This window comes from Halichoeres trimaculatus, unplaced genomic scaffold (genome assembly GCF_033239565.1).
Source record: "Halichoeres trimaculatus isolate MK-OKI-2021-1 unplaced genomic scaffold, fHalTri1.1 fHalTri1_scaffold_4, whole genome shotgun sequence".
NCBI classification, from domain to species: domain Eukaryota; kingdom Metazoa; phylum Chordata; class Actinopteri; order Labriformes; family Labridae; genus Halichoeres; species Halichoeres trimaculatus.
This window is the reverse complement of record NW_027437182.1, coordinates 15810436-15836702: the sequence shown is the minus strand read 5'-3', so window position 1 is coordinate 15836702 and position 26267 is coordinate 15810436. Positions and strand designations below refer to the sequence as shown.

At 39.5% G+C, this 26267-nt stretch overlaps 1 protein-coding gene across 1 annotated transcript in view; it reads left to right on the top strand.

Moving 5' to 3' along the window:
* The first annotated feature begins 5479 nt into the window (after positions 1–5479).
* The window catches only part of tsc22d2 (TSC22 domain family 2), a 38826-nt gene continuing 18038 nt past the window's right edge, over positions 5480–26267 (top strand). The window contains exon 1 of the mRNA XM_074668471.1: positions 5480–7706. Within this exon, the coding sequence (XP_074524572.1) occupies positions 6172–7706 (1535 nt within the window). The 5' untranslated portion in view covers positions 5480–6171. The remainder of the gene's footprint in view (positions 7707–26267) is intronic.

Genomic DNA, 26267 nt, shown 5'->3' with positions numbered 1-26267 from the left:
TTTATTTCATTAAGTCTGTGTTTAACTAACACAAGGGATTATATAATCTTGGGATATTGTGTAAGAACTGATCTATGAATCCCTCAAAAGACTCCCTCTCAAGGAATCTGTGATGTAGCGAGGTGAAAAATGCATGCCTCAACAGAAACAAAAGTCCCACAATCCCCCCAAAATAACCCAAACTTTGCATCAGAGATATTGCTACACTCTGAAACATATGCACACTTACACACACATAGGCCTACATACACAGGTTTTTTTTTTTACTTCACTGACCGCCTATATTGATTGGTAGTTTAACACCAATAGACGAAGTCACAAAGCTAACATGCTAAATCCGTGTTTCCCTGGAAAAAGTAGCCAAACAAAACTTAAAGCATACACAAGACTCACGTGAATATTTTACTTTTTAGTTTTGTGTTGGTCATGTTAACCTGAAGCAACCCCTTGTGCCCTTCTCCCAGGGGAAGCCCTTCTTTTAGCAAGTGAGAGTGAAACTTGGTCAATGTGTTTGTTGATCATGTACTCTCAGACCCCACAGTGCTTTGCCAAAGGCTAGAGGTCCCCCAGGTTGGGCTGCTGAAAGTGACCGCTGGCCAGAACCCCAGGCCCCTAAAATACGACAGTACAACACTAGCCTTGTTAGTGCAGTGCTATGCTGAAAGTGGACGCAGCATGTCAGACCTTAACAGGCCACAGCACAGCTTGGTAGTCTTCGCTTCTTAGACCAGAGCAAATAAACACAACCAGCTACAAAAACACTTTGGCTGGGGGCAGGGAAAACCCACACACTGCCCGCTACTAAAGGTGGGTGTCTAAGTATAGGGGGCTTGTTGGAGCAAACTGATGTTGCAACATGGTTTTTAAGGGGGAGTTGTTTCCTTGTGCATTTAGAGAGGAGTCGCAAGTAATGCTTGGCTGACTGAAACTTAGCCAAGCTTAAAACAATTTAAAGGTCTCTGCCATGTGAGTGATGCCAAAAGGAGGGTTTCCCAAGAGAAAAGAGCACAAGGGTTTGGTTCAGGGCAACTTGACCAATGTGAATCGAAGAAAATATCTGCAACAAACTTGTATATACTTACTCTTTCATTCGAGGACACATTGACTTGTTATATTTTTATTCATGACAACTATAACTTTTCTTGTAGGAGGTAGGAAAAAGTAAAGATCTGTCTTTTTTGGGTTGTAGCACTGCTTATTTTAGCCCACATAATTTCCAAACAGAAGGAGTTCAGCATAAATTCTAAATACAGTGAAGTGTATTAACAAACATTGCCGATCTTTCTTCTTTTTGCCCACTTCGGCAATTCTAACTGTTAACTCATCACAGTAATCCAAAAATTTTTAATTCCGTTACTATTTGTTGAATTTCATACGGATAAATCTGTTCTTTTGATGATATGGACACTGCCCTAGAAATATTTTACACTTGTATAATGATAAAGTAAATTAAGTCACAATCTTATGACATCTGCTGATGAAACTCAGCAGACAAAGATATCACATTGCGTATCATCATTACTGTGTCATATTTATCAGTGTTCAGTTGTTTTCTGTCCCATCTGTCTCATCTGTATGAAATTACTGTGACACCGACTTGAGTCGGCACATTATGCAACAGCATACCTTTCATGATCATTTTGTTGTGTCAAGGGAATAATAAGGAAAAGCTATTTTCAACCTCTCTGTTTGTCGCTTACATAAAATACTTTAACAAAATTATTGCCCTATCTCACATGGTTTTCAAGAGTAATAAAACTAAAACAAAGGCAGCATGGGAAGGTGACCTGTTGGTTTGGAGGGAATTTTCACAATGTTTTATTTGGATCCCCAATCTGTGATGGTGGTCAACGTAGTCCACTGAGGCAACAAGTTCCTCAGTAATGAAACTGACCAAGAAAGTTAATCTCATCAAGTTAGGTCATCTTGCAGATCTTGGTGTTTAGCTGCGAGGGTGTTCTTCTGGTGTATCTTAGGGGGGCATATTTGTTTTGATACAAGCAATATTGTCAATACCAACGCTGGTCCCAAAAGAAATCTGATTTTGCTGCTTGAATGACTTTACCAAAAATACAAAGTGCTCTAGATCACTGCAAACAAATGTAGAGTCCAGCCATAGTAAATGTTTAAAACAAAAGGTGGACTTTTGACACATGGACATTTTTCAATCAACACTGAACCGGCTAACAGGGCAAATATTGCAAATGAAACTACATTCTAAGATATCAATGAAACATTACGAGAATATCCTTAACCAAAAAAAAAAACAGGCGCACTGATTTACAACCATTTTATGCCATGAACTCCTCCAACAAACCATATTTATGACTGAATCGTAATCGTAAAGGTAGCCGGTAAAATCTCTGGTGTCAAACTGCCTAATCTATCTGATATATTTCAAGAGAGGGTAAGAGCCAAAGCTCAGGACATCACCCAGTGTCCTGATCATCCTCTTCATGCAGAATTAGATCTCTTGCCTTCTGGCAGAAGATACAGGCCACCTGCAGCCAAATCTAATGGGATGAAAAATTCATTCCTCTTTCAAGCCATAACAGAGCTGAATATGAAAAAACGAACCAGCTTGAATATTGATTGTATTAGTCTTTAGGATGGCTTCATCTCTGGTTTGCTCACAGTTGCTTCTCCTTGAGAATGTGTCCTGTGCCTTTGCTTTTATGGGTAAATGAATTGTTGTGTCTATATGTTGAAGTTCTTTTTACCTGCTTGCACGGCAAATTTCCCTCAGGGGACAATAAAGTTGAACTTGAACTTGAATATTTCTTAAAACATCCCCAAAAGGCTCAGCAACACAAAGTTTAAGCTGAGATGACAAATAGCAGTCGGCTAGCACTTCAAAGTGACAGGCCTGAGACTCAAGCTTCAAACAACACAAACGAATGATTTACATGTTATGTCAAACTTTCATACCACTGTCATGTGAAAGTTATCTCTGGTCTTTTGACAAGTGAGTTTTACATGTGAAAACTGTAAACTGTGACAACTTGCTGCACTGCATTTTTCGGAGAATGATTTTCAAAACTTTATCCTCAGCTTTAGCGATGGAGGAATTTGTACAACTACTAAAGGTATATTTCAATTTGAGATTAAAGTTTTCTGCAGTTTGTTTTTATTCATTACCTATTTGATTGTCATTTCCCGGTTTGTGTATCAATTTTTGGCAGCCTCCATTTTCAAGCTAGGGCTGCATGCTGGCCCATCATCTTATGGTTTATACAAAAAATAAGAAATAAAAAATAAAAAATGGATGGACAAATGTAGTATTCTTTTATATGAAACGAGAAGAAGGAACAGGAGTTGAACTTTTACAGGGGGCTCTGCTAAGTATCCTAAGCCAACTGTTCTACTGTTTACAAAAACAAACAAACAAACAAAACAACAACAACAACTCTTCCCTAAGCTTCATATTTGGTAGGATTTAAAATTACTATTTCTTTACTGTGATCCACACAAAGGACAACGCCATGACCTGTTTATCTTTCTTTGTGTCATGTGTTATCTTGTGACAGTCTGTCGTGCAGTAAAGCACAAGCCTTTGACGGCCTCTACTGAAGCAATATTCTCTAGTCATAGGTCCATTACTAATGAGTCACTATCAAGGGTTTTAGTCTCAGACACAGTGAATGAAGTCAAGTAAACAAGAATTTTATGCCAAAAAGGTGTCAAGGTAATGTAAAGGCTTTTTTTTTTGTTAGTTCATCTCATTCAAAAGTTTCACCAGTTTCATCAATAATCAAGTTTTTGGATCCCAAAACATTGAAACCTCCAACAATCATTTAAACCTTAAATCTTACTAAGCAGGATATGACTAATCATGATCATGTGAATCGAAGTATGAACAAAGAAATCACAAGGGCAGAATTGTGATCACCTGAATTAAAAAGTTATATCTCAGGCCTACTGAACCAGAACTAGGGGTCAAATGTTAAAGAGGAAAATGGGCACCACAACTTTTTCAATTTAGTAAAAGATATAAGACGACAAATACATGTTAAATTTAAAGTAGAATGACACTTCCAATTGTTAGAAATACATAAATTATCATCTAAGTGACTGACTATGTTTTAGTTTGTACTTAATTCTTAAGGGTCACCATAGTCAAAGACATATATTGGAGGCATTTCCTGATTCCTGAATCATATACTGTAATTTCTGAGTTGTAAGAGCTGAATGTGTGTCAAGGATCAGCTGAATGAGCGCTCTCTTTATGATACCCTTTGAAAGTGTTTTACTGTATAATTTACAATTTCATATGTGATCTAGTTAACTTTTCATGCATGCAGGAGTTTTTAGTGAATTATTACGATTTATCCCTGAAATCTACGGTACTACACAAAAGTGCTTTTAATCATGGGTGCCCTGGTAAGTTGTTTCCCACAAAATGTGTGACGGATATTTTTGCTTCATATTGTGATTTCTTATTCTTTTGGGGTGAATAAACGGTATCCTTTTCGTCTTATTATTTATTTATTTATTTATTTATTTATTTTTATGTGTAAATCAACTTATTTTACTCCTTGAGGAAAAATATTCATAAAAACAGCAATAACAAACTGAAAAAGGAAAAAGATCACGTAGTAAAAAAGGAAAACGAGGACTAAAACAAAAGTTATCAAAATGAATATTAAGTTGAAATAATTGACTTATTTATTATTTAAACTGATGGTTTAAAAAAAATCATGATCCCTTTTAATTTATTGTCATGTCGATCTGTAGCGTCACCTTCATGACGATCATCGTTGTTATAAGGCATCATGCCAAGAGGGCTGTGTCTACGCAAGACAAGATCGATGTGATTTCCTGGATAAGTGACTCATTCTAAAACAAGTTCTTTCATGACTCACTTGATTTCAGTCACCGGCGTTTTTGTTAATAAACGTTTCAAACCCATAGAAATTTGACTTCTACAATAAAAAAATCCCTAGTTTAAATCTAACATCAATCTAAAATAAACATCTGTCAACATCTGAGGCGAAGGAATTCAGTTGTCTAGTGATCCAACAGGTTTACCACATGTACGTTTTACCTAAAATGTGACAGGCAGCCTTATTTTAAATGGATTATTGTGTGACACTCTGTTTGAGATTTTCTTCAGCACTGTGTCAGAATCATATACTGTGTTCACAATCTGTTAAAAACTTAATTCGCGTCGGCTCGCATTCTGTTCTCAGCGAACAAGCCGCTATCATTAACAATACATGGGAGCGAATTTGGTCGCGCGTCAGTTCGCTTACAGTAGTTATCTTTGCTGTGGGACGTCAACCGGAAGTGACGATAACATAGTCGACAAGACTATTTTATTTGAATAAAATATTTATTGTTCATTTTAGATCATATTAAAAACAATACACCATACTGTCTTATGAATTGCGCAATGAATGTTAATTATACTTCAAGAGAAAACTGAGAACTAGTTTGACCTCTTTACCCAGGATGCACTTCGCTCTTGCCATCTTGTGGAGTGGTTTGGTCTATGGTTAGAGAGCGGCAGCAGCAGTTAGCTGTCTGTTAGCTTTCTGGCGCTGTGGTAAAGTGGTTATCTGTCAGCTAGCTGCTAGTAGCAGCTGCCAAAAGTGAGCTGTCCACACAGCGAGAGGCAAAACTTCATCGACTTTGGGACGTTTCTTCTGTCTTTTGCTGGATTATGCGTTCTTTTTGAAGAGCTTAAGGATTTGTTTACATCGCGATGTCGCACATGTTGGTACCGAGATAGGGATAACTAGCTATCACCAGCTAACTCAGCTAGTCGGCGAGAACTATACATAAAGCTGAGAGAGAAGGGTGGGCTGTGAGACCGGGCCCTCCTCAGACTAAAGTACCGGTAGCAGCTGCTGAACAAGAACTTTGACAAGGGCTTGTGTGGAACTCCGCTGCCGGGACATAAGAGAGGCCGACAGACTTTCAGAGAGGCCGGGCTCGGAGGCAGCAGTCTCCTGTGTGCTGTGACCAGACACCGCGGAGTTTCAAAGGGTCTGGCCCTGGTTGTGACACTTTACTCCGACGCGAGTGAGAGAGAGGAAGAGGAACGATATGGAAATGCCCCGTGACGGTACGTGTCAGTGTCAATTCCCTTGGTTGTGAGTTACTTCGCAAGACATTTGTCCAGCACTTCACTTTATCTGGGGGAAGGCTGACTTGACGCAGTCTGTCAACATGTCGAAAATGCCAGCAAAGAAGAAAAGTTGCTTCCAGATCACAAGTGTAACGCAGGCTCAGGTGGCTGCCAGCAGTATAACAGACGACACAGAGAGCCTGGATGATCCGGACGAGTCCCGGACTGAGGACGTGTCGTCGGAAATATTTGATGTTTCGAGGGCTGACCTGGGGGTATGTGAGAGGAGTTCATCCGAGGAAACTTTAAACAACGTGGAGCCTCAGGAGGGCCAGCCGCCTTACTCAGGTCCTGTCAACGGAGGACTCGCTTACAAAAGTATCAGCTCTGGTCGTGGCACCCCACATAATTTAGGAAGCGTGCCTGTACCAGCTACAGCTCAACCCATTGTTCCTAGCTCATCCTCTCCTGCTGCCACAGTTTCTACTGGTGTGGCATCCTCTGCTCCTGTGAGCACTAGCTGTAGTTCACGATTTAGGGTCATAAAACTTGACCATAGTACCGGAGAGCCCTTTAGACGGGGCAGGTGGACATGCACTGAGTTTTATGAGAGAGATTCAGATTCAAATAGAACTGTTGACAGCATTAGGCCAACTGTAACCCTTGATCACAGTATAGACCGTGACAGTGGACTGGGGGCTACAAGTAACTCCGTGGTCACTAGCAGTGCTTTTTCTGTACAGGCTTTGGAAAACACAACTGACAGTGGCTACTCCACCGGGCACCACGCCCACCCCCATCCTTCAGAGCCTTTGCAGCAAGGTTACAGCTTGGCCTCTCAGATGGGGAGTGGGGCAAGTGCCTTCAAGCCCACTGGGTTGACAGCAACAGCATCACAGCAACCACAGCAGGCTCAGGTCAATATTCAGCCTGTTGCTTCTCAGACCTTCCTCTCAAATACCCTAAATGGTGTGCATCAAGTCCCCATGCAGCAGAAGTCTCCCATCATGCCTCCTGCCACACAGCCCCAGCCATTTGCCTATTCTACTCATCCCACTGGCCTCTCTGTGGGCCAGCCAGACTATCATCAGCAGCACTTTGGTTTAAGCACTCAGAACCTTCCTGTGGGGCCTCCTACCAGCCAGGTACCCTCGCCTCTTATAACCCCAGCTGGTACCGGAGTACAGGGGCTGGGTGGTGAGGCAGACTCAGCCCACGGTCATGCATCAGCCATGAACCCTGCTCTCTCGGGGAGTAGCTCCCAGCAGCATGTCAGCCCGACTCAGCCTTCAGGTGGCACAAGCATCTCTGCATCACCGTCTGTCACCACCGCCGCCTCCCACAGTGTTGTTCAGAATGCGCCCGCCACAGTGCCGAGCACCACCAACATCCTCCCAGGTGGACTTGTCCAGCCCCAAGGGGCTCACGGAGGAGCTACAGCTGGCCTCCCCTTTGGCCTCAACAATCAGCCAGAAGACAGCAGGCAGAAGTCTGACTCTCTATCTCAGTCCACTGCGGTTGTGGTGCCAGGGAAAGATGGTGTAAAGCCTTTCATCGGTGAGGGCCTCAACCTGCCCACTCCTGCTGTCAACAGCCTCTTTGGGATCCACATCACCATGAATGTGGATGAGGACAGGTAAGCGGGTGTCATGGGGAAAAGGAAGTTGAAAAGTTGTGTTTACCACTTTTTGTAAAACATCACAGTAGTATAACAGAGATATAGTGTTTTAGAATCTGCAAACTTTGTGCTAGAAGACTTTTCTGAGGTACCAAGTGTGTATCTGGAAGTTTGCCCTTATATTAAAAATTCTTGTTACATTCTGCAACAGTGTGGTCATACCCAGCTCTGTGGTGGACGCCTCTCCCTTCACCAATGCCAAAATTATCCTTGCTATAACTAGAAGTGTTTAGCTGTAGTAACAGAACAATAAAACAAAACACACATTATTCATAGCTTTGTTTTTACATGTAGAGTTGTAGTCTGGTAGGAAGAAGAGATTATGGGGCAAAGTGAGCCAATAAAAACTGGCAGAAACAGGAGGAATATTCTGTCCTTTCATTAATAGGCAACCCACAAAACCCTGGATAGTACCTCGCCTCTTCAGACACCAGCAGCCCCCTCCCTCAAGTTTCTATTCAACCCAACAGGCTGTTTGAGTTTAGGGGGCGTTAACAAGCACTTGGATAAGTTACAACACACGCAGTAGCTGTGTTTTCAATCCTGAAAAAAAAAAACATTCCTCAGACTGTTTTTATTCTGTCTATTGGCTCTGAACAGTGTTCCCCACCTCCCACTTTTAAACCTTGTAAATACTTACTCTTTACTTGCTTCCAGTATTATTCTATTGTACACACTGCAGCTATTTTTAGAGTCGGTCTGATGGCCCTCAATCAGCTTGAGCTGAAGTGTTGCTGCTCTTTGCCATTCCAGGCAAGCAGAGGAGAATCGAGAGGTGATTATTTGAGCCAAGAATGACCTACATGAGAGAGCACACATGTGCAGCGTTCTGTATTTATGTAGGCCTCAGTGTTTATCTATGTTCCCTGTTCTGTCCTTCAGTGGTTATTATGAATGGTACAACCAGAGGAGGTGTGTGTATGTGTGCTGAAAGAGGTCTGATTTTAATCACTCATGTTCAGATACTCTTCAAGCTAATCATTGTTTACTGAATGACTTTATCCAAGCAGCATCACATGTGTGTCAAGCTTGTGCAGAACGCCAAACACATTGTGTGTTGTCCCTGATTTCATCGAGGGAACAGCCAGTGCCCATTTCCCCAGCCATTCCTGTGTGTGTGTGTGTGTTGTTGTGTGTGTGTGTGTGTGTGTGTGTGTGTGTGTGTGTTTGTGTGTGTGTGTGTGTATGTGCAGAGGGCAGTGACATCAGTGGCTGTCTGTGTAGCTATGGTGATGCTGGCAGCAGGACAGGACGTGTAAAGGAGGTGGAGATGACAGGCAGATGGGCGCACGGACACAGACGAACATCAAACACTCACCTGTGGGAATGATAGCAGGCGCGTCAGCTTGTGTGTCCGCGGCAGCGATGACATAGCTGGACTGAATCAGCAGTATGATGTCTGAGTTCAGCTCCGGTTCCCAGGCTTCAGTCCTTGTTAGGCCAGTTCATGTTCATGTTTACTCATCAGCTCAAACAAAGTGTTGAATTGTGGCTTACCTTTAGGTGGTAATCTGCTAAATGTGCATTTCCTTATTTTTCATTTCAGTCAGTTTTTTCAAGAGTTTGTTAGTTCTGGCTCTACAGATTCAAAACTGCACACCTGTCATAAGCTTTCATTTACTATATTTTTTGTCCCGTCACCTTTCACATTTTTCAGCCAAAAGAAAAACTAAAATTATTTTCCTTTTGTTTTATTATTCATTCATTTATTTTTCAACAAATTACCCGCAGCCAGTGGCACTTTGTCATACATTGTCAGTCCCACTTTGCAATTTTCTACATATTAAAGATACAAAGTTTGGCAGCCATCAGTACGTCAGCCTCGACATACCTCTGGTAAAATAAAGAACTGACTTTTCACAAATGAATAAATCAGTCACTCAGCTTTTATCAGCATACAGCATCACACAACCAAAGTTATTTACGACACATAATGTAATATGCAGGTCCAGACTGCTCTTTGTAATGTTACATACAGAGATACTGCTTCATCCTATAAAGTTCACTGAGATCAATCATCCCGAAAAACTCTTTGAACGTTAGCCAGGTCTCACAAAATTTGGCTTTGGTATCTGGTTCTCCTCATTTATCATTGCTTTAGACATCTGCAAGCTTGATAACTGCAAGCTAATATTTTCAGGCACTAATAAACAAGTACAGAGGTATTTGTCTCCTAATACCGTTTTAAAGAGCCTCCAGAAGTTTAATTCAAAATGAAAATAACATCGTTAAATTTTATATTTGTGCTTTATAAGCCTGTAAGCCTGGCATTAACATTGAGAATAGTGCCACAGTTTGTTTCTTTTCATAACTGTTATATATGGCTTCTGACTGCTGCATATATTCACATGTATGCACACAGATGTTGAATTTTGGTTTACCTCAAAACTTTTGAGTGCAGTTTTTAAGAAAAGTTGTGAGGCCCAAAGGCGAGTTGGCATCCACAAGCATAATTTTAACTGTCATCAGTTGTAATTAAAATGCCTTGTTAACTCATAACATTCTTATGAGTGAGTACAAAAAAAGACTGATCTCAAGGAACACACCCCAGTATTCAGGACGCATACTCAAACATTTTCCTCCTGTCAGCTCTGTCAAGGAATCTGCTCCAAGTTGTATTGTTTCGTTCTGTTTTGAATTAGTGTGCATCACAAAAAGTGGAACAAAGCATTGTGGGGGTGGAGTCCTGAGATTAGAACGATTTCCCTCCAGCTTGAAACGGTTAGCATCTCTGCTCTCAGCGCGCTGCGCTGCTGCCAAGTGAAGTGATGAAGCCGCCCCCTGGGACTAATTGGTTCCTTACAATAGAAGCACTTGGTCTTTAACTCAATTACTTCTCCCAGGACAGTCCACCATCCCTTCCCCTTCTATTGTCTGAATCTGGAATGTTAATCATGAATACATAATCGATTTGTGAAACAGAAAACAGTTGTAACTCAGTCACTTGAGAGAAATACACCCTGAAGGTTTGTCTTGTACACAACTGATGTTATGTCCAAAGGAGGGGCCACAATGACTGATTAATGTCATTAGTCAGCAAATGAAGAAAGTATACTTGACGAGTAAGGTACATACATGCCTGAGACCTGATTTTATCTGAGAAGATTAATGATATAAAATGAGTCAAAGGAAGGATATGTAATGTATCCTTTTTTGGATGTTGAGTCATGATGCTTTTTGATATCTTTGCGGATCACAGTGTACATCATTGAGCCTTTGATGCTCGGTCATGAACTCTGACAAATGTGATACTTGTGAAGTGGTGCACCAGGGTTTGATGATTTAGCAGATGTCCTTGATTTATTTTTACGGGTGATACAGCGCACCTTTTATTTCATCTTTATTTCTCTACTCAGTGGTACTTATCATGGTGAAAAGGGTATTTTAGACAACCTTTAAAGATAACTTCAACATTCTTGTTGGAGATATGCTTCAAAAAGTTCACAAACTGTTAAAGTTTGATGTAACAAGTCATCTTTTGTCATTGGTAACTATATTTTAGATATATGAACTGTGAATTTTTAGTTAAAATGAAGAAATAATTCAGAAGTGAAATTCAAAGTGAAACAATCCCCACAAAATCAAACCATTATCAGGAAAATAAGTTCAAAAGTTTACTTAAAAACCTCCTTTGACTTGTTTTTTCAGCCTCTCTCCTTCTCTCTCTACACCTGTCTCACACCGCTCCTCGCTGTCTCTCTTGAGGCACTTTCTTACTGGAAAACCTTTTGACTTTTTTCCAGAGCTAAAAGCAGTACTTACCTCAGAATTTTGGCTCTGCAATAACAGTTGAAGCAGAAACAGAAATCAACAAAGGTGATGTTAAGATACTTTGTGTGACTTTGAGTTGTTTTGCACCCGTAAGCTGTTTTAAAAACTACGCTACCTCACCTTTTTGAACACATACAGATTAACACAAGCTCCTTCAACATGTGCCTTTTGTTACTAAAAAGAGTTAAATACGCAAGGCTGGGCCAGGTGTACTGATCCTAGTCTCTTTGTGCTTTTAAATCAAACACACTTCTGTAAATTTCTTTATTTATGCTCCAGATGAGTTGATTGATAATAGCAAACAGGCTGATGGACTTGGCTGCTTGTTTGCTTTTCTTTCATTACACCAAGTTGTCAACCTCCTCAACTTGTCTGATAGTCAACAGATGATGTCACCATGCTGTTGTATGAGCTGAAATAACCACGAGTCTAATTTGTCTTCAAACAGTGTAAATGTCACAGAAAAGTGTAATCTGATGGGAAATTCAGGAAAGGTCAGCAGCAAAACATGTGTGAGTTCAGACTGGTGGAAAATGTGAGTTGACCACCTCTAACAGGGGTGTGTTTGGACACTCTGACAGTTGTGGAAAACAATTGTTCAACTGATGGATTGACGGAGTACAGTTGTTGCCCTGAGGGGAAAAAAAAAAGGTTATCAGCATTCTTTAAAGCAGCTGCCGGCTAATGTACATTTACACTGGATTGACTTGTAGCTTAGCGGGAGCTTAGTGTCTCTAGATGTTTAGCTCTTAATGGCTTTCAGCTGACTTCTGTGTGTAAAAAACAAAAGTTAACATGTCTGTCAAAGGGTAGTGAACAGCTCAGGTATGATGAAGACATTTTTGTACATTTAAAGTTATTTGACAGTTTTTCTACATTTTTGTTTTCTGAGTCGACCAGAAATAGAAGCTTTGCAGAATAAAACAGGAGTATTCGATTCAATTATCCAAACACAGTGAGGACTAGTTGTTAACCCATTGACTTACAGAAATGTATAAAGCTTGGTGTTAAGACCTCTTTTGTGTTCTGAAAAAAAGGGGTTGGCTGCATTGGTTTTAAGGGAAATGTTAACATGTTTAGTACAAGTCCATTTACCATTTGCACTGTAGCCCCTCCCCGTATTTTGCCTCCTGGCATTCTGACAGTTTAACACAAAAAGAGAGGGGTGGGATGGAGAATCAGGTTTGGGATAGGGCGTGTGTGTCTGTGTGTGTGTTTGTGTGTAGTTGGGGTTGTAGTTTGCTTGCTGCAGTGCCTGGAAACAAGGGAGCAGCTTATTTTCCGCAGATAGCTGACCTGCCTGAACTTCCAGGGGACACATTCCAAGAGCCCTGAATGGCTGTGATTGTGGGACGCCCCGGGCTGTGGCCCGAGCAGACGGGTCTGCACCAGCTCTGTGTTTGGGGCCAGCCCTGCCTCCTGTCTGTCTCTCTTTAACTGGACTGGTCTCTCTCTCTTTGGCTCCTTTTATCCCTTACTGACCTCTTAACACTCTCTGCTTCTAAATGAGGCAGTTTTCATTTCCTCTTGACATTACTTTCTTTTTTAGTTCGACTCAGTCAAAGAAGAGAAGCCCAGCTCACACTCTGCTCTATTTGCGTTTAAATATGAGGGAAAGTTTGAGGGGTGAGCAATCCCCATCATAGTTTTTACACGCCTAATTACTTCCCAGAGTTGGTCTTTTATGATGTGTCCTGGAACTGCCTTCACATCACGCTAATTCATGGTCCTGTGCTCCTCTCCTGCAAAGAGGCTAACAGTGAAACTGTTCTCCTGCTTCTTTGAAGTGCATGTGAATTGTATTTATTTCTAAAACATGTTACGCTTGTTATGCGTTTCCTGTTATATAAACTTTGAGAGATCTGAAGAGGCCAGTGGTGTGAGGCAAAGTGGTTGAATAAGTTAGCATAGCAGGACCCACCCTGTTATCTCAGCGAGATGCGGTCAGGGGATCACTTCCAATTAGAGTGGACCTGCCAAAGCAAGTAAACAACTGCGCTCCTGGCGGCCTACCATAACTAACTCAGTTTGTGCTGGAAGCGGGGCCGTGGAATCAGCCGTATGCTGTATGCTGTTCCAGGAATGAGGACAGTGTGTGCACACTGTTGGTGTTTGTTGTCTTTTCCTAAATGGTCTCAGTACAGAACAGGTTAGACCCCCTTCATGTGAGTGGCTGCAGCATGTAAAGTATGAAGTACCTGGTTGAAAAAAAAAAAAGTCCTCTTACAAAAGAGAGAACTTGTTGACACGTCCTTGTTACCATTAGGCCCTTTCCATCAGTAGGCCATGTTGAGCTAAGGGGCCAATGAAAGTGTTGTGTCTTAGCCACTGATCCTAACAAGATGAAAACTTAATCAGTAGTTCAAACAAAAGAAATAAAAGTTATTTTCTTTACTTCAAACACAGGTCCAGTTGACCCTATTGTCTTTATGACAGAGTTGCATGCACAGTTTAGAGATGTCAATATGAGATGTATTTTGTCACCTCTTCGTGTATAATTTTTATCTACGCTTTGAGATTACGTGTAAAAATGTCACCTACATGTCTTTCCACTGCAAGTTGCTGATCTTTCTCAGAGGTTATGTAACACATCCTTATTGCTAACACTTTCTCAGGTGACATCCTCTGACCAAACAGAAACCTCTCCTCTCTGTTTCAGGAGCTGAATATACAAACTCGCTAGTGTTAAACTGATGCAATACTAATACAACGCTTTTGATGGTGGTGGTAACTATTCCCTATTGAGCCATCATCTGTCAACAGGGTTAATATCCGGCAGTATGGATGTTGAGCTGATATTCTTGAGTCTGATTTTTTTTTTTATTCTGGATTGATCCAATCCTGTCCTAACATTAAATAACGACAGTCATCTTTTATCATTTCTGTCAATTTTAATGCCAAAATACTAGGGATGCACGATATTGGATTTTTGCCGATATCTGATATGCCGATATATCGAAACCCCTTTTGGCTGATATCGATACTGATACCGATAATCACAAGTTTGTTTGTTTTTTTCACTGTAAAGAAAGCTAAGTCTATCCTGTACTGGAAATTATATGTTGCTCTAATTGTTTCGGTCTTATTTGTTTAAGAAATACACATAAAACAAGACAAAAAATATTTGATTTTACCATAAATTAAAAATGTATTATTTTTTCAAACTCAAGACATTCAGTATTGAAATACAGAAAAATAATTTCTTTAGATCACATGAACTTTAAATGTACAATGCATTTGTAAGCATAACCAAGTTGCATTTGATTATTTTAGAGCTACTGTAACAACCTGGTGACAGACACAGAGCTCTGCAGTGCAAATAAATGAAGTGCTACATTTTATTTAAGGAGCTTATTTTTCAGATGGAAAATAATAATAATCCTAACTGAATAGCACCTTATCAGCTGTGCATATTGGCAGAAATTTTCATATCTGCTGATACGATAAACGAGTTTTTAAGCTTTTATCAGCCGATACCGATATTGTGCTGATAATATCGTGCATCCCTACAAAATACCCAACACTTTCTTTTTCCAACTTCTCATATAAAGTGTTATCTTTTGCTGTGCTCGGTTGTTCTTAGTCTTAGACTTAAAGATTTTGTCACCATGACAGAAACATCTTACCACCACACCACGCTCACCATAAACAACAGAGATGAAATTTGTTGTTTCATACTGAAAGAAATGAATTGTTCACTGCATTACCCAGGCTGCTGAACAAAAACAAAGGCACTGTATCTAGGACAAAACTCTGTTAAAACTTTTTGAGGAGTAAAATGTTGATGTTTGTTGATCCTTTCTTGACAGCTGCACTTCACAGCTTGTCAGATCTTGTATTTCTGTTTCTGTAAATGTCTGTTTCAGCTGGTTTACAGTCAAGTTGGGTATTTTTAACCAAAATTAGAGAAGTGAGACGGAGAGAGAAACCTGCATGTTGCTGTCAAATACAACTTTGAGATTGTTGCCAGGCAGAACTCAGCTACATCTCACACTTACTTTTTTCTAATGCTCCAATTTCTCCTAATGCATTTTTGATAAATCCACTGATGAAGCTGATCACGGAACAATATTTTGTTTCAGCACTGCAATATGTGGCTGGAGTCTATGGGATTAATATGAAACTGTTCGTCTGGCGTGTCAGGTTAGATATGTTGTCCTGGTTTGGTCACCTTGGAGTCTTGTGGCAACAAATAATTGAATGAATCAAATATTTTTTGCTTGTGTGATTTTTTAAAATGAATTTTAACCTCTATTTTTACAACAATGGATGAAATAGGCTATTGTACAGTTTGGGATATTGAAAGGCATCATTTCTTTGCAAACCCTGCTTTTTGTACCACTTGTGAAAGCCATTTTAAAGTGTTTTACTCCTATGTTGATCTCAGTTTCAAGTACATAAACAAGACCTGTTTTTCTGATTTAAGTTGTTTGAACAATAAATTAACATCTCATAAATTGAAAACAAGAATTTTACAATTATTATTTTTTGTATTTACATTTTAAGGGATGCTTACGGAAGCGTATTGCATTCACTTGAAGAAAAAAAACCAACTCAGGTTTTTCAGAGTAATTTATTCATCGGTTTGTTTTTTGTGGTAATTAATTTTGTTTTTCTGAGTAATATTTTTTTATTGGTTTGTTTTTTGTTATAATTTTTTCTGTTTTTTTCTGAAAAACCTGAGTTGTTTTTTTTTTCTTCAAGTGAATGCAATACGCTTACGTAGTTGCTAAATAGGGTCAAAAATTATATTTTTTGCTAAAATATCAAGACATTTAGTCCTGTCAGTGTTGCACACCCATAATTTTCATTAACTCAACTAGCTATAAGTTGCTATAGAAAATGTGAAGCTCTGTTTTCAGTGGGAAGTAAGGACTGAACAGCAGTGTTTCAGTTCAACCCCCCCCCCCCCCCCCCAGAGCTCGAGATGTCTGAATAGTGAGTAATGAGGATGTGTGGAAAGCATGGCAGGCAGCTGCATTTGAGTCATCCATCCTCTCTTATGTGCTCTCGCTTGCCTTCAATGGGTGTCGTCGACTGATCCGGCTCTCTGGTGCCTGTGACTATTCATCTGTTCTCTTCTGTGTGTGTGAGTGTGTATTTGACCGTGTGTGTTTGTGTGTGTGTGGTGAGGGAGGACAGTGTAGAAGAGGCTGAAAGAGTTTCAGAGAGGCTCAAAGTTTGATAGAAAGTGGATTATAGATTTTTAACAATTCTAATGAAGAGAAGGGTTACCATCACAGGTTCCTAAATTCAATAAGGAGAAAGTGAGATTGTTCAACCCCTGTATTGTTGAAAGGAAGACACAAATTCATATTATGGGGAAAGACTTTTTTATTTTGTTTAATTTTTGATTAAAAAACACTGTTGAAACTCACTGATAACATGTTACATCAGCATTACAGCGTATGTTCTGCATACAAGATCAATCTGGTCAGGTTTTGTTGCCGCACAAGTCTGTAAACTCCATCACAGCCTGCTCTGAAGTTCAACTCAGGTCATATCTGTTCTACTTATTATAATCTCACATCTATGCAGGAAGCGACGCTTATTCTGAGAGTTTTTTTTCCTGTCTTCAGTGGAGAGAGCTGCAGCTCTTGTAAAAACCAAGACTTCCTGCTTTGCTTTGATGTCCGCTTTCGTATTTTGATGAACACTTCCTCCAGGTTGTTCTTCCTCTTCTTTCTTTTGAGTCAGCTTGAGTGTCTCAGCATTGAGCAGCTCTCTGCACCCCCACCACCACCACCACCAGCATCTCGAAAGTCTTAGAGTGATCGACCAGTGCAAGGAAACGGACATGAGTCATTGTGGTTTGGTAGGCTGATAACGGTTTATTCTCCCATGTAAAGCAGTGAGGTTGGAAACAGATGGTACCTTCTTTTATCACTAAATCAGGTTGACTCTGTTGTCGGCTGCCTGATTTGTACCTTTTCTCATCCAGTAAACCTGTCCTGATTATGTAATTCATCTTCTGGCTTTGAATGAATAACTTCCTGTAATTATAGCAGTTTGCTTACGTGTTGATTTGACTACTACTGCTGATGTAGCAATATTTTTTCCTATGACTCTTTTCGGAAGTTATTGCATCAAGCTGCGGGGACTTAAACTCTTCCTTAATCGTTGTAGTAAAAATTTCTAAAAACAAAAACTTTCCATTGTGATAACTGGATGTCTTTCGTTCTTTCAGACCTTATTCAACTCAATCACAAGGGTTCTTTCAAATGGGTCACACTTCCTTTAGCCTTAAGAACTCATCATGCGCTACGTTGACCTCCTGGCTAGCACTTTGGTGAGGTGTGATGACTGGTTTGTGCTGAACTTTCACACACTCGCTTCACTTGAGTCAGCCTCCAAGTTTGACTTGTCAAAAAATGTCATCTGCATTCTTTCAATCACACAACAGTGAACTAGAAACACCAGTGAAACACCAGTAACACATTTTTTGTTGTAGCATTGAACTAAAATACTTTCTAAAAGAATTTTCATGGTTCCTAATCTCTCAGTTCTTGCTGTTCTTTTCAAGATCTGTTAACAGTATTCATGATTTTCAACATTCAGCATTTCAGCTTTCCTCTCTCCCTGTTCCTGCATACTTTGCTTGTACCTCACCGTTTTGCCAACACTGTTCTGCCAAGAATGAGGTCATACAAAAAACTCCTCACCAAACAATGGCAGATAGTCGGCTGCCACTTCCTGTGCTGTCAATGACTGCACCTCAGCAGCAGGAAGTACAGCGCATTGGCATTTTATGACGGAACCAGGATCACAAAAACATGTATGACTGTGTCACTCTGTGACAGGAATTTTAGGTTAAAGTAGCAATGGATCCATTAAGTGCTTTGAAGAAATTACCTAGTTACAGTTTGGAAACCTTGGAGACTGAATATATCCAACAAATACTGAAGACTGGCATAAAAGTACTTCTGGTTGTAGCTGATGCACTCAAACTTTTTTTGTTTTGGCAAGCATAGCAGAGAAGATTTTTAGTTTTCTTTATATTGATCACAAAACATGATGAAGTTCTACAAATTCTGAGTAAATAACTACAACAAGGAAAAAAACAAAACAAGAACAAATCACTGATCCAAAAATGTGTCATTATTTTGTCAGGGACTGTTCATAACGTAGATGGATGAATACTTTTGCACTTTTTTTTTTACATTTATATCTTAAAATATTACATATCACTATATGGATTAAGCTATCCTGTTTGTTATTTCTAAATTCCACCAGATCTGTATCATGTCTGTCTCTGCTCTGTAACAGCACTAGAACTGATAGGTTTCTGCTAGAATCAATGTGTTGACTTCCGCTGTCTTAGCTTTGTTGGGTTCTGACTCTATTTAGAGCTGGTAGGCCTAAGCAGATCCACAAGACATAAGACGCATGAGCTATCACAGATTGCATAACTTTAAAACATCCTTGGTCATCTCACTCCAAATGTCCATCAGTCCAGAAAAGGTGTCTAGTAGAGCCCGACCTATATGGGATTTTTGGGGCCGATACCGATACTGGGGGCAAAAAAAAGCCAATATCCGATATATAGACCGATGTCTGATATATCGGCTGATATTTACAATAAATTCATTGACATACACTGGATATATACTGTATATAATCGCAAATCATTATAATACCCATATGATTCAAGACAGAGACAGAACACTATTAAATTAAAACAAGGAACTTAAATAATAAAACTGTCAACATAAGAACTGTAGTGTAAACGAGTGATAAATACGAACAAGCTGTAAACACAATAATAAAGAAGTCAAACTTTAAACACAATAAGTAGAAAAAAAGTCAAACTGTAAACACACAATGAGCAACTTACAAGACGTTAAAACGCCATTCTATAGTCTTACATTAGATAATGGTAGGACGTGTGAATTAACAGTAGCATTTATCTCTGTTTATCTCACAAAAATGCAACTAACACGATGTTAAAACGTCATGGTCCATCATTAAAAGCAGTCTTATCATGATGTTCATTACTTCAGCTCTAGAATTCCAATGAGAAGGTTGGGAAGTGTTTACATCTTTTTTTTATATTTCCTTTTTAACAAAATATTTAAAGTATAGAAATAACATTTTCTTTACTATTCTTGGGGAATTTTTGCAACTATGAGGAGCCCAACCTGATATCGCAATCATGTGTTAGAAAGTATTGGCGTACCTTAAATAACTCATGTATTAGAATGCACAGATTGCTCTTTATTTCCAGTATAAAACCATGTAAGAGAGCGTCTTGCATGTATGCTTCCTGTACTAGAGAACACACTGTGTCGAGGAAAGTTTCCCCAAGGGCAGCCGCTGTCATGCCCATTAACACACCCAGTGTAGGCATGCCAAAGGAGTGTGTTGTGATTTCACAGAAATCTGCGAGTGTGCGTTTCTTTTCTACACAGAGATATGACTGCCATGGCAACCATCAACACAACAGCAGAGGAGACTTTCAACCAAAGCCAGAGTTTAGCTTTTTGTTGTTATGGAATGATTACTGATCACTTCCCAGAGCTCTGGTGTCCTGTAGTACTTGTAGATTAATTATTGAGATGGTTAAATCTAAGTCCTTAATTACCCTAAAGAAAACAACAGACAGAAGGAAAATCCAGTGTGTTGAAAGAGTACTTTTATTTATTACAACTGACTCAAAAGTTAATGCTTTGATGTATTACCAGGTGCATCTAAACGGTGTACTGGTGCACCTGAATGAAAAGATTTGGCTCATCACTTCTACCAAAGTAAACAGTTCTTAGCTCAGCTGAAAACTAAACTAAAGGAGTGTGTGATAAGGTTTAACAGAACAGAGCACAGCTGTAATGTCAGGTTTCAAGGTGGAAACTTTTGTAATATGACAGACTGCCTTGCTGAAAGCTGCTACCAAAAGGCTGATTTTCCCACTACCAACTGGAAACATTTAAGTCTTAAAGTTCAGTGAAGATATTATATTGGTTAGGGTTGGGCAGTTTTAAGCCAAAATACTATTCAAGCCTCTGACATCTATTCCACATTTATTTCTTATCACCTTAGACAGTGACTCACACACCTCTCTGTGTGGTATAACCATGCTCAGTCTCTACAACTTTTGTATTCTCTGAGGACTTTGTCCTCAGTTACTCCTACTGATTCATATATTTTCATCTTCTTTTATACTTCATGCAGCTAATATTTGTGTCTTATGATTTTAATAAACTTACCAAACAACCATGCCACCACCTTGCAGGAATACTGTATTACGACAAGACACTGGTAAAATGGCGGGAAAAAAAGGTCTTATTTAAGATCAGATAATATTCCCTTAATTCTTCTGTTTTTTTTGTTTGTTTTTAAAGTAGTTGAAAATCATGACCTGCCCCTGATATCGGTCAGAGGTCACAAATCTTGTGTTTTAGTTTGGTTATTATTGTGTTGCACCAAAATAATAAAAAAAAAAAAACAGAATTCCTCATCCGGCTTAAAAACAGGGTTGTAGAATAGTCAAACATGTTTATTTTACCCGTCTAAGAAATTATCAACATGTTGATTTATGTCTCTTTATTGTGCTGGTGTCCTGCTCTATGTCTCATGTGCTTCTTGTCAGTCAGACCTCCCCCATTGTCCACAACACTTACACCCTCCCACCACTCACCACTCAGGAAAAGTCCCTGTAGAGTGCAAGGCCTGCGGTGTTATACACAGCAGCTGACACTCAGAGACAGAAACTGACCTGAGGGCTGCTATGACAGAGTTCACTCGGCCAGTGTCACGCTTCAGGAACCAATTCTACACTTTATTTAACCGGCTGAGTCAATGAACTCGAGCTCCGCTGAGTGAAATCGAGCTGATATGGCGGCTCTGTTGCTCCAGGCAGATGCTATCAGCTGCCGCCCAGCTGAATGAACCACTCTGGATCCTGAATCATACAGACTCATCAGTAGCGGTGACAGTTATGTTTAACCCCAAAGCAAAAACTCACGCCCTCTGCTTACGAGAATGCTCATATCTGTGCCACATATTTTCACTCTTCTTCCACCGACTTTACATGTTTGCTTTCCATTGCTGAGGTGTTCAAGCCTGCTTTTAACATTGCTGATGCATGAGTTGGTCTGAGGTTTCTGAACTTGAGTCAAAAACATCTTGGGATGGGTATCCAAAACCAGTTCCTGTTCAGAATGGATAAGACATGTTTTGATCCATTGACATCATTAGCCTTGATGCTTAATGATTCCTTTATCGATTCTTTACACTATGCTGGAGCTAACGGACCTTACGTCATCTAGTCTGCTGCAGCTATCTTAGCCTAGCAGTTTGATAACAGTTTCCAAAGAAAACTCTGATTCAGGATTTTTCTTACTCAAGAACTGAACACACAAAGAAATGTACATTACTTTTTCTCAAGAGATTCCTATTCAATACACTCAACATGGTATAAATCTCCTTATTTACCAAAAACAATATAAACAAAACAGCTCTAGCTTGATGCTAACGCATACTGGAAATCGCATTGATATGCTAGCAGTTAGCATACATCGCTATAACTTTGTCTACAGAATAGAATTTCAACTTTCATCACAGAAACATATCACAGTTGTTTTTTAACAATACTGAAAACTCCAAATGTCAAAAAACTAACAGGCAAGGCTCATGACTGGCTTCATAACTACGGCAAGTTTCCAAACAACTGAAACATTTGCTTTGACCTCTTCGAGACACTAGATGGCCTACTTCTAGGGGTGCACGATATTGGATTTTTGCCGATATCCGATATGCTGATATATTGAAACCCCTTTTGGCCGATACTGATACCGATACCGATAATCACAAGTTTGTTTGTTTTTTTCACTGTAAAGAAAGCTAAGTCTATCCTTTACTGGAATTTATATGTTACTCTAATTGTTTCGGTCTTATTTGTTTAAGAAACACACATAAAACAGGACAAAAAACATTTGATTTTCCCATGAATAAGAAATGTATTATTTTTTCAAACTCAACTCATTTAGTATTGAAATACAGAAAAATAATTTCTGTATATCACGTGAACTTTAAATGTACAATGCATTTTTAAACATAACCAAGTTTCATTTGATTATTTTAGAGCTACTGTAACAACCTGGTGACAGACACAGAGCTCTGCAGTGCAAATAAATGAAGTGCTACATTTTATTTAAGGAGCTTATTTTTCAGATGGAAAATAATAATAATCCTAACTGAATAGCACCTTATCGGCTGTGCATATCAGCAGAAATTTTCATATCTGCCGATACGATAGACGTGTTTTTAAGCTTTTATCAGCCAATACTGATATTGTGCCGCTAATACCGTGCACGCCTACCTACTTCGGTCAATAACACAACAAAATAGTACATCACAATACATGATGTGAGACTTGTACTTGTATTTATTTATCTATGTCTTGAAAAATTCAGATCCAGTGACTAATTTCTTGTTGATTCATGTGTAAACTCAATTAAGTGTTGTTGACACAGAAAACCTGTAAAGCTTCTTTTTGTACAGAGAAAATTCACAAGAGGAATTGATAAGGGATTCAATAAAGAAAAAGATCTATAAGATCAGAATCGATAAGGGCATTGGTAATTGTCAATATCCATCCCTAAAACCTTCCAAACAAACTCCTCTTCAGTTTCCAGTGGCTGTAGCTTCCTTTGGAGAGTGGGCTGGGTTTGCGCTGTTAGTGGTGGTTAGCTGCACAGCTGGGACTCTGCCTCACTCCAGTATGGCCGCAGGCTGAGCCCCCATGCAAAGGGGTCAAGTCCCTGTTTGCTGTTGAGCCTCCCTCTGTCTCTCTTTCCCTCTCCCACGGCACCACCTAATCACTGCATTATGAGATGAAATCCCCAAACTGCATGGTGACGTCTCATCCCAGTCTATTCAGCCTCCTCCCATATCGTGCTACAGCCAAAAACCTCAACTTTAATTGTGTGCTATGTTTGCAGGGTTTTGTCTGCAGCAGAGTGAAGATAGAGATGCACGGTCAAATGCGTGTGTGGGGATAAAGTCTGAGTAACTCTGCATGCAGTCAGCAACTTCAAAGAGGGAGTTACAGGAAAAACAACCTCAGGAAAACAACCCGCAGTCAACTCGAGTGTTTGCAATGTGTTTGGTGTCACGCTGTCTATCCTTATGGATTTCCACTTTAAACACCATACAATCTGTTTTAAAGTTATGTTTAACAGAGTTTCCTGTGCCTTCAATTTAAAGCAGCAGCTTTCCTTGATTGACCTCAGGGAGTATGTGTTCATTCCCAAGCAGAAACCCTTTTCTACGAAAGCTTAAGGACTGAATGGGCTTCACAGAGTCTATTTGTTTATCTCCTCTATGTTGTGTCATGGTTGTCAACCTGTCAATGCTCACAGATTTTATTTGCGTACTTGTTTTTATAAGTTCCGCTTCCCTCTGCAGGGACTTGGAACCCTATCAAACCATCCTGCTTAAGTCCTGCAGTTATATCATATGTAAAACACAACTTCTTTTATTGTTCTGAAAACAATGTCACCAGCAGTCAAATTATATAATCCCCTACACCTTGGATGCTGCTGCGCATAGTTTGGCATGGTAGAGTAAATAGGCTCTTTGTGTGTGTGAAACGGTTGTGACACAATCATAGTCTCTTTATTGACAGAAGGTTTGGCTGCTAGATCTTGTGTCACTCAACATTAGGGCAAAAAATTGTTCTAAGATCCATCAGTGTGGTTTGATTTCACTTCAGGCTAAACTCCCAACAAATAAGACCCATGCTTTGGCTTCTTTTGAAGGGTATTCACTCAGCTTGTCTTGCACAATAGCAGTTTCTTTAAGAGGGTTTCCATCAACATTCTCACACTCTGCAGTCAATCAGGCTTTATTTATAGAGCACCTTGAATCGCAGTACAAAGTGCTCCACAGTGATTGAAAAAAAAGCAAATAAATAAGTAATAATAATAAGCTCGCTATCCACTGCTCTCTTTCCTGGATCTATCCACTGCCCAGTGCTCTCTGAACAAGAGCACAAGAGGTTTGAAAAATAACTAAAAAATTATTTAGAAAATAACATTTGTTATGAGCAAAGATGAAAAAGAAATGAGTTTAGAAACAGAGATTAGTGTAAATAATTGCAATTAAATGTATATAATCAAACAAGAAAAGAAGAGTTAAAAAAATCAAATGAATAATAAAAGTTAAAAACTATGAAGCTGAAACAAAAATTGAAATAGATAGAAGTATTGAAAATAGCCTCAAATAGGATTACTGGTAGTTGAATAAAAATTAATGAAGATTTAAAGTTCAATGGAACACAGTGATAGTGAAAAAATACATTGAAAGTATTGAAATAAGTAAATGGTTTAAATATTCAACAAGCCAACTGCATGTAATGCTGCAACAGTATACCTTAATCTTCATCAAAATTCAGTAATAGTGCTAAAAAATCATAAGAGCTGAGTCATAGACCCTCTGTCTCATTCTAGCCCTGGGACAAAGAGGAGAAGGGTCAGCTTAAGTGCACAAGTGTTCCCTGAACAGATAAGTTTTCAGACTTCTCTTAAAAGTAGAAAGGGACTCTGCGGATTGATAGAGTTAGGTAATTAATTCCACCATTTGGGCACAACAGAGGAGAAGAGTCTGGCTAGAGATTTGGAGCCGCGGGCTGGGAGCACCAGGCGTCTTTCACAAGTAGAGGGTAGTGGGCGAGAGGGAGTGTATGCCTGGATGAGGGACCCCAGGTAGGCAGGAGCCATTCTTGTTAATGTTTTGTAAGCCATGAAGATCATTTTGTGTCATGTGATTGGCACCACTAGAAGCTTCTGTGGTCGAGCTGCAAAGAAGATCAAAGATTGGGATGATAGTCAAACTGACAAACATTAGGGTATTTAAACCACAGATTTCTGAACTTGGTATTAAAATGATAAAACACACAACAAACAAATTGATTTGATACATAAGGTCAGGAGAATCAAAGCCCTTTGCTCTGCCTCTGTTAGTTTGATTTGGTATTTAAGTAAGGCCATACAACCAAGAAAGCAGAATTGAAATCAGCTTTATTGTTATTATTTTTGGTAATTATAATAATCGTAATAGTAACCATAAAACAATTAAGTAAATTGAGTAATCCTACGCTCAATATTAAGCTAACAAATCAAACTAATAAAAGCAATCATACTGTGTCTGTACAGGGTAGCTAGCAGGCATCAAAGCTTACAGGTGTTAATCCATGGTAAACTGTGATACTGGTGATTGAAAAACACATTGTTCAAAATTTAGTTCAGTATCAGGAGGTTACTTTGTATCTGCTATAAGAAAAGTGTGTTTTCAGAGTTACTCTTGCAAAAAAGACCAGAGTCATCGACTGTCACTTTCCCCTCCCCGTGTCTATGCCAAGACTTTAATCAACATTCTTCATATAGTGTAATTAGCTCAGTTTGATGCTTGTTTGTGTAACAAAGCTTGGTATCAAGTGTCCAAGCGCCTGTAGTGATTGACGATGCCATAAATAAAATCCTCTGTTTTCTCTGTCAGAACTTACTGAGGACTTTAGTGTTGAATTGACTTGATTTGACACCTTCTATTCTGATTTATGTAAAACATTCAGAAAACCCCTTTAACTTTGTTTTGGAAAAACTGCAACTCTGAGAAGCGATCATATCTAGGCAGGTTGTTATGCTCGGAGCGACCGCTTACACTTTGATTGCTGTCCTCAGAAGTAACCTCTCACCTTCAGCCAGAAACAGCCTCGTGGATTTTGAAGCTCTGTCAGGAGTCTCACGAGAGGTG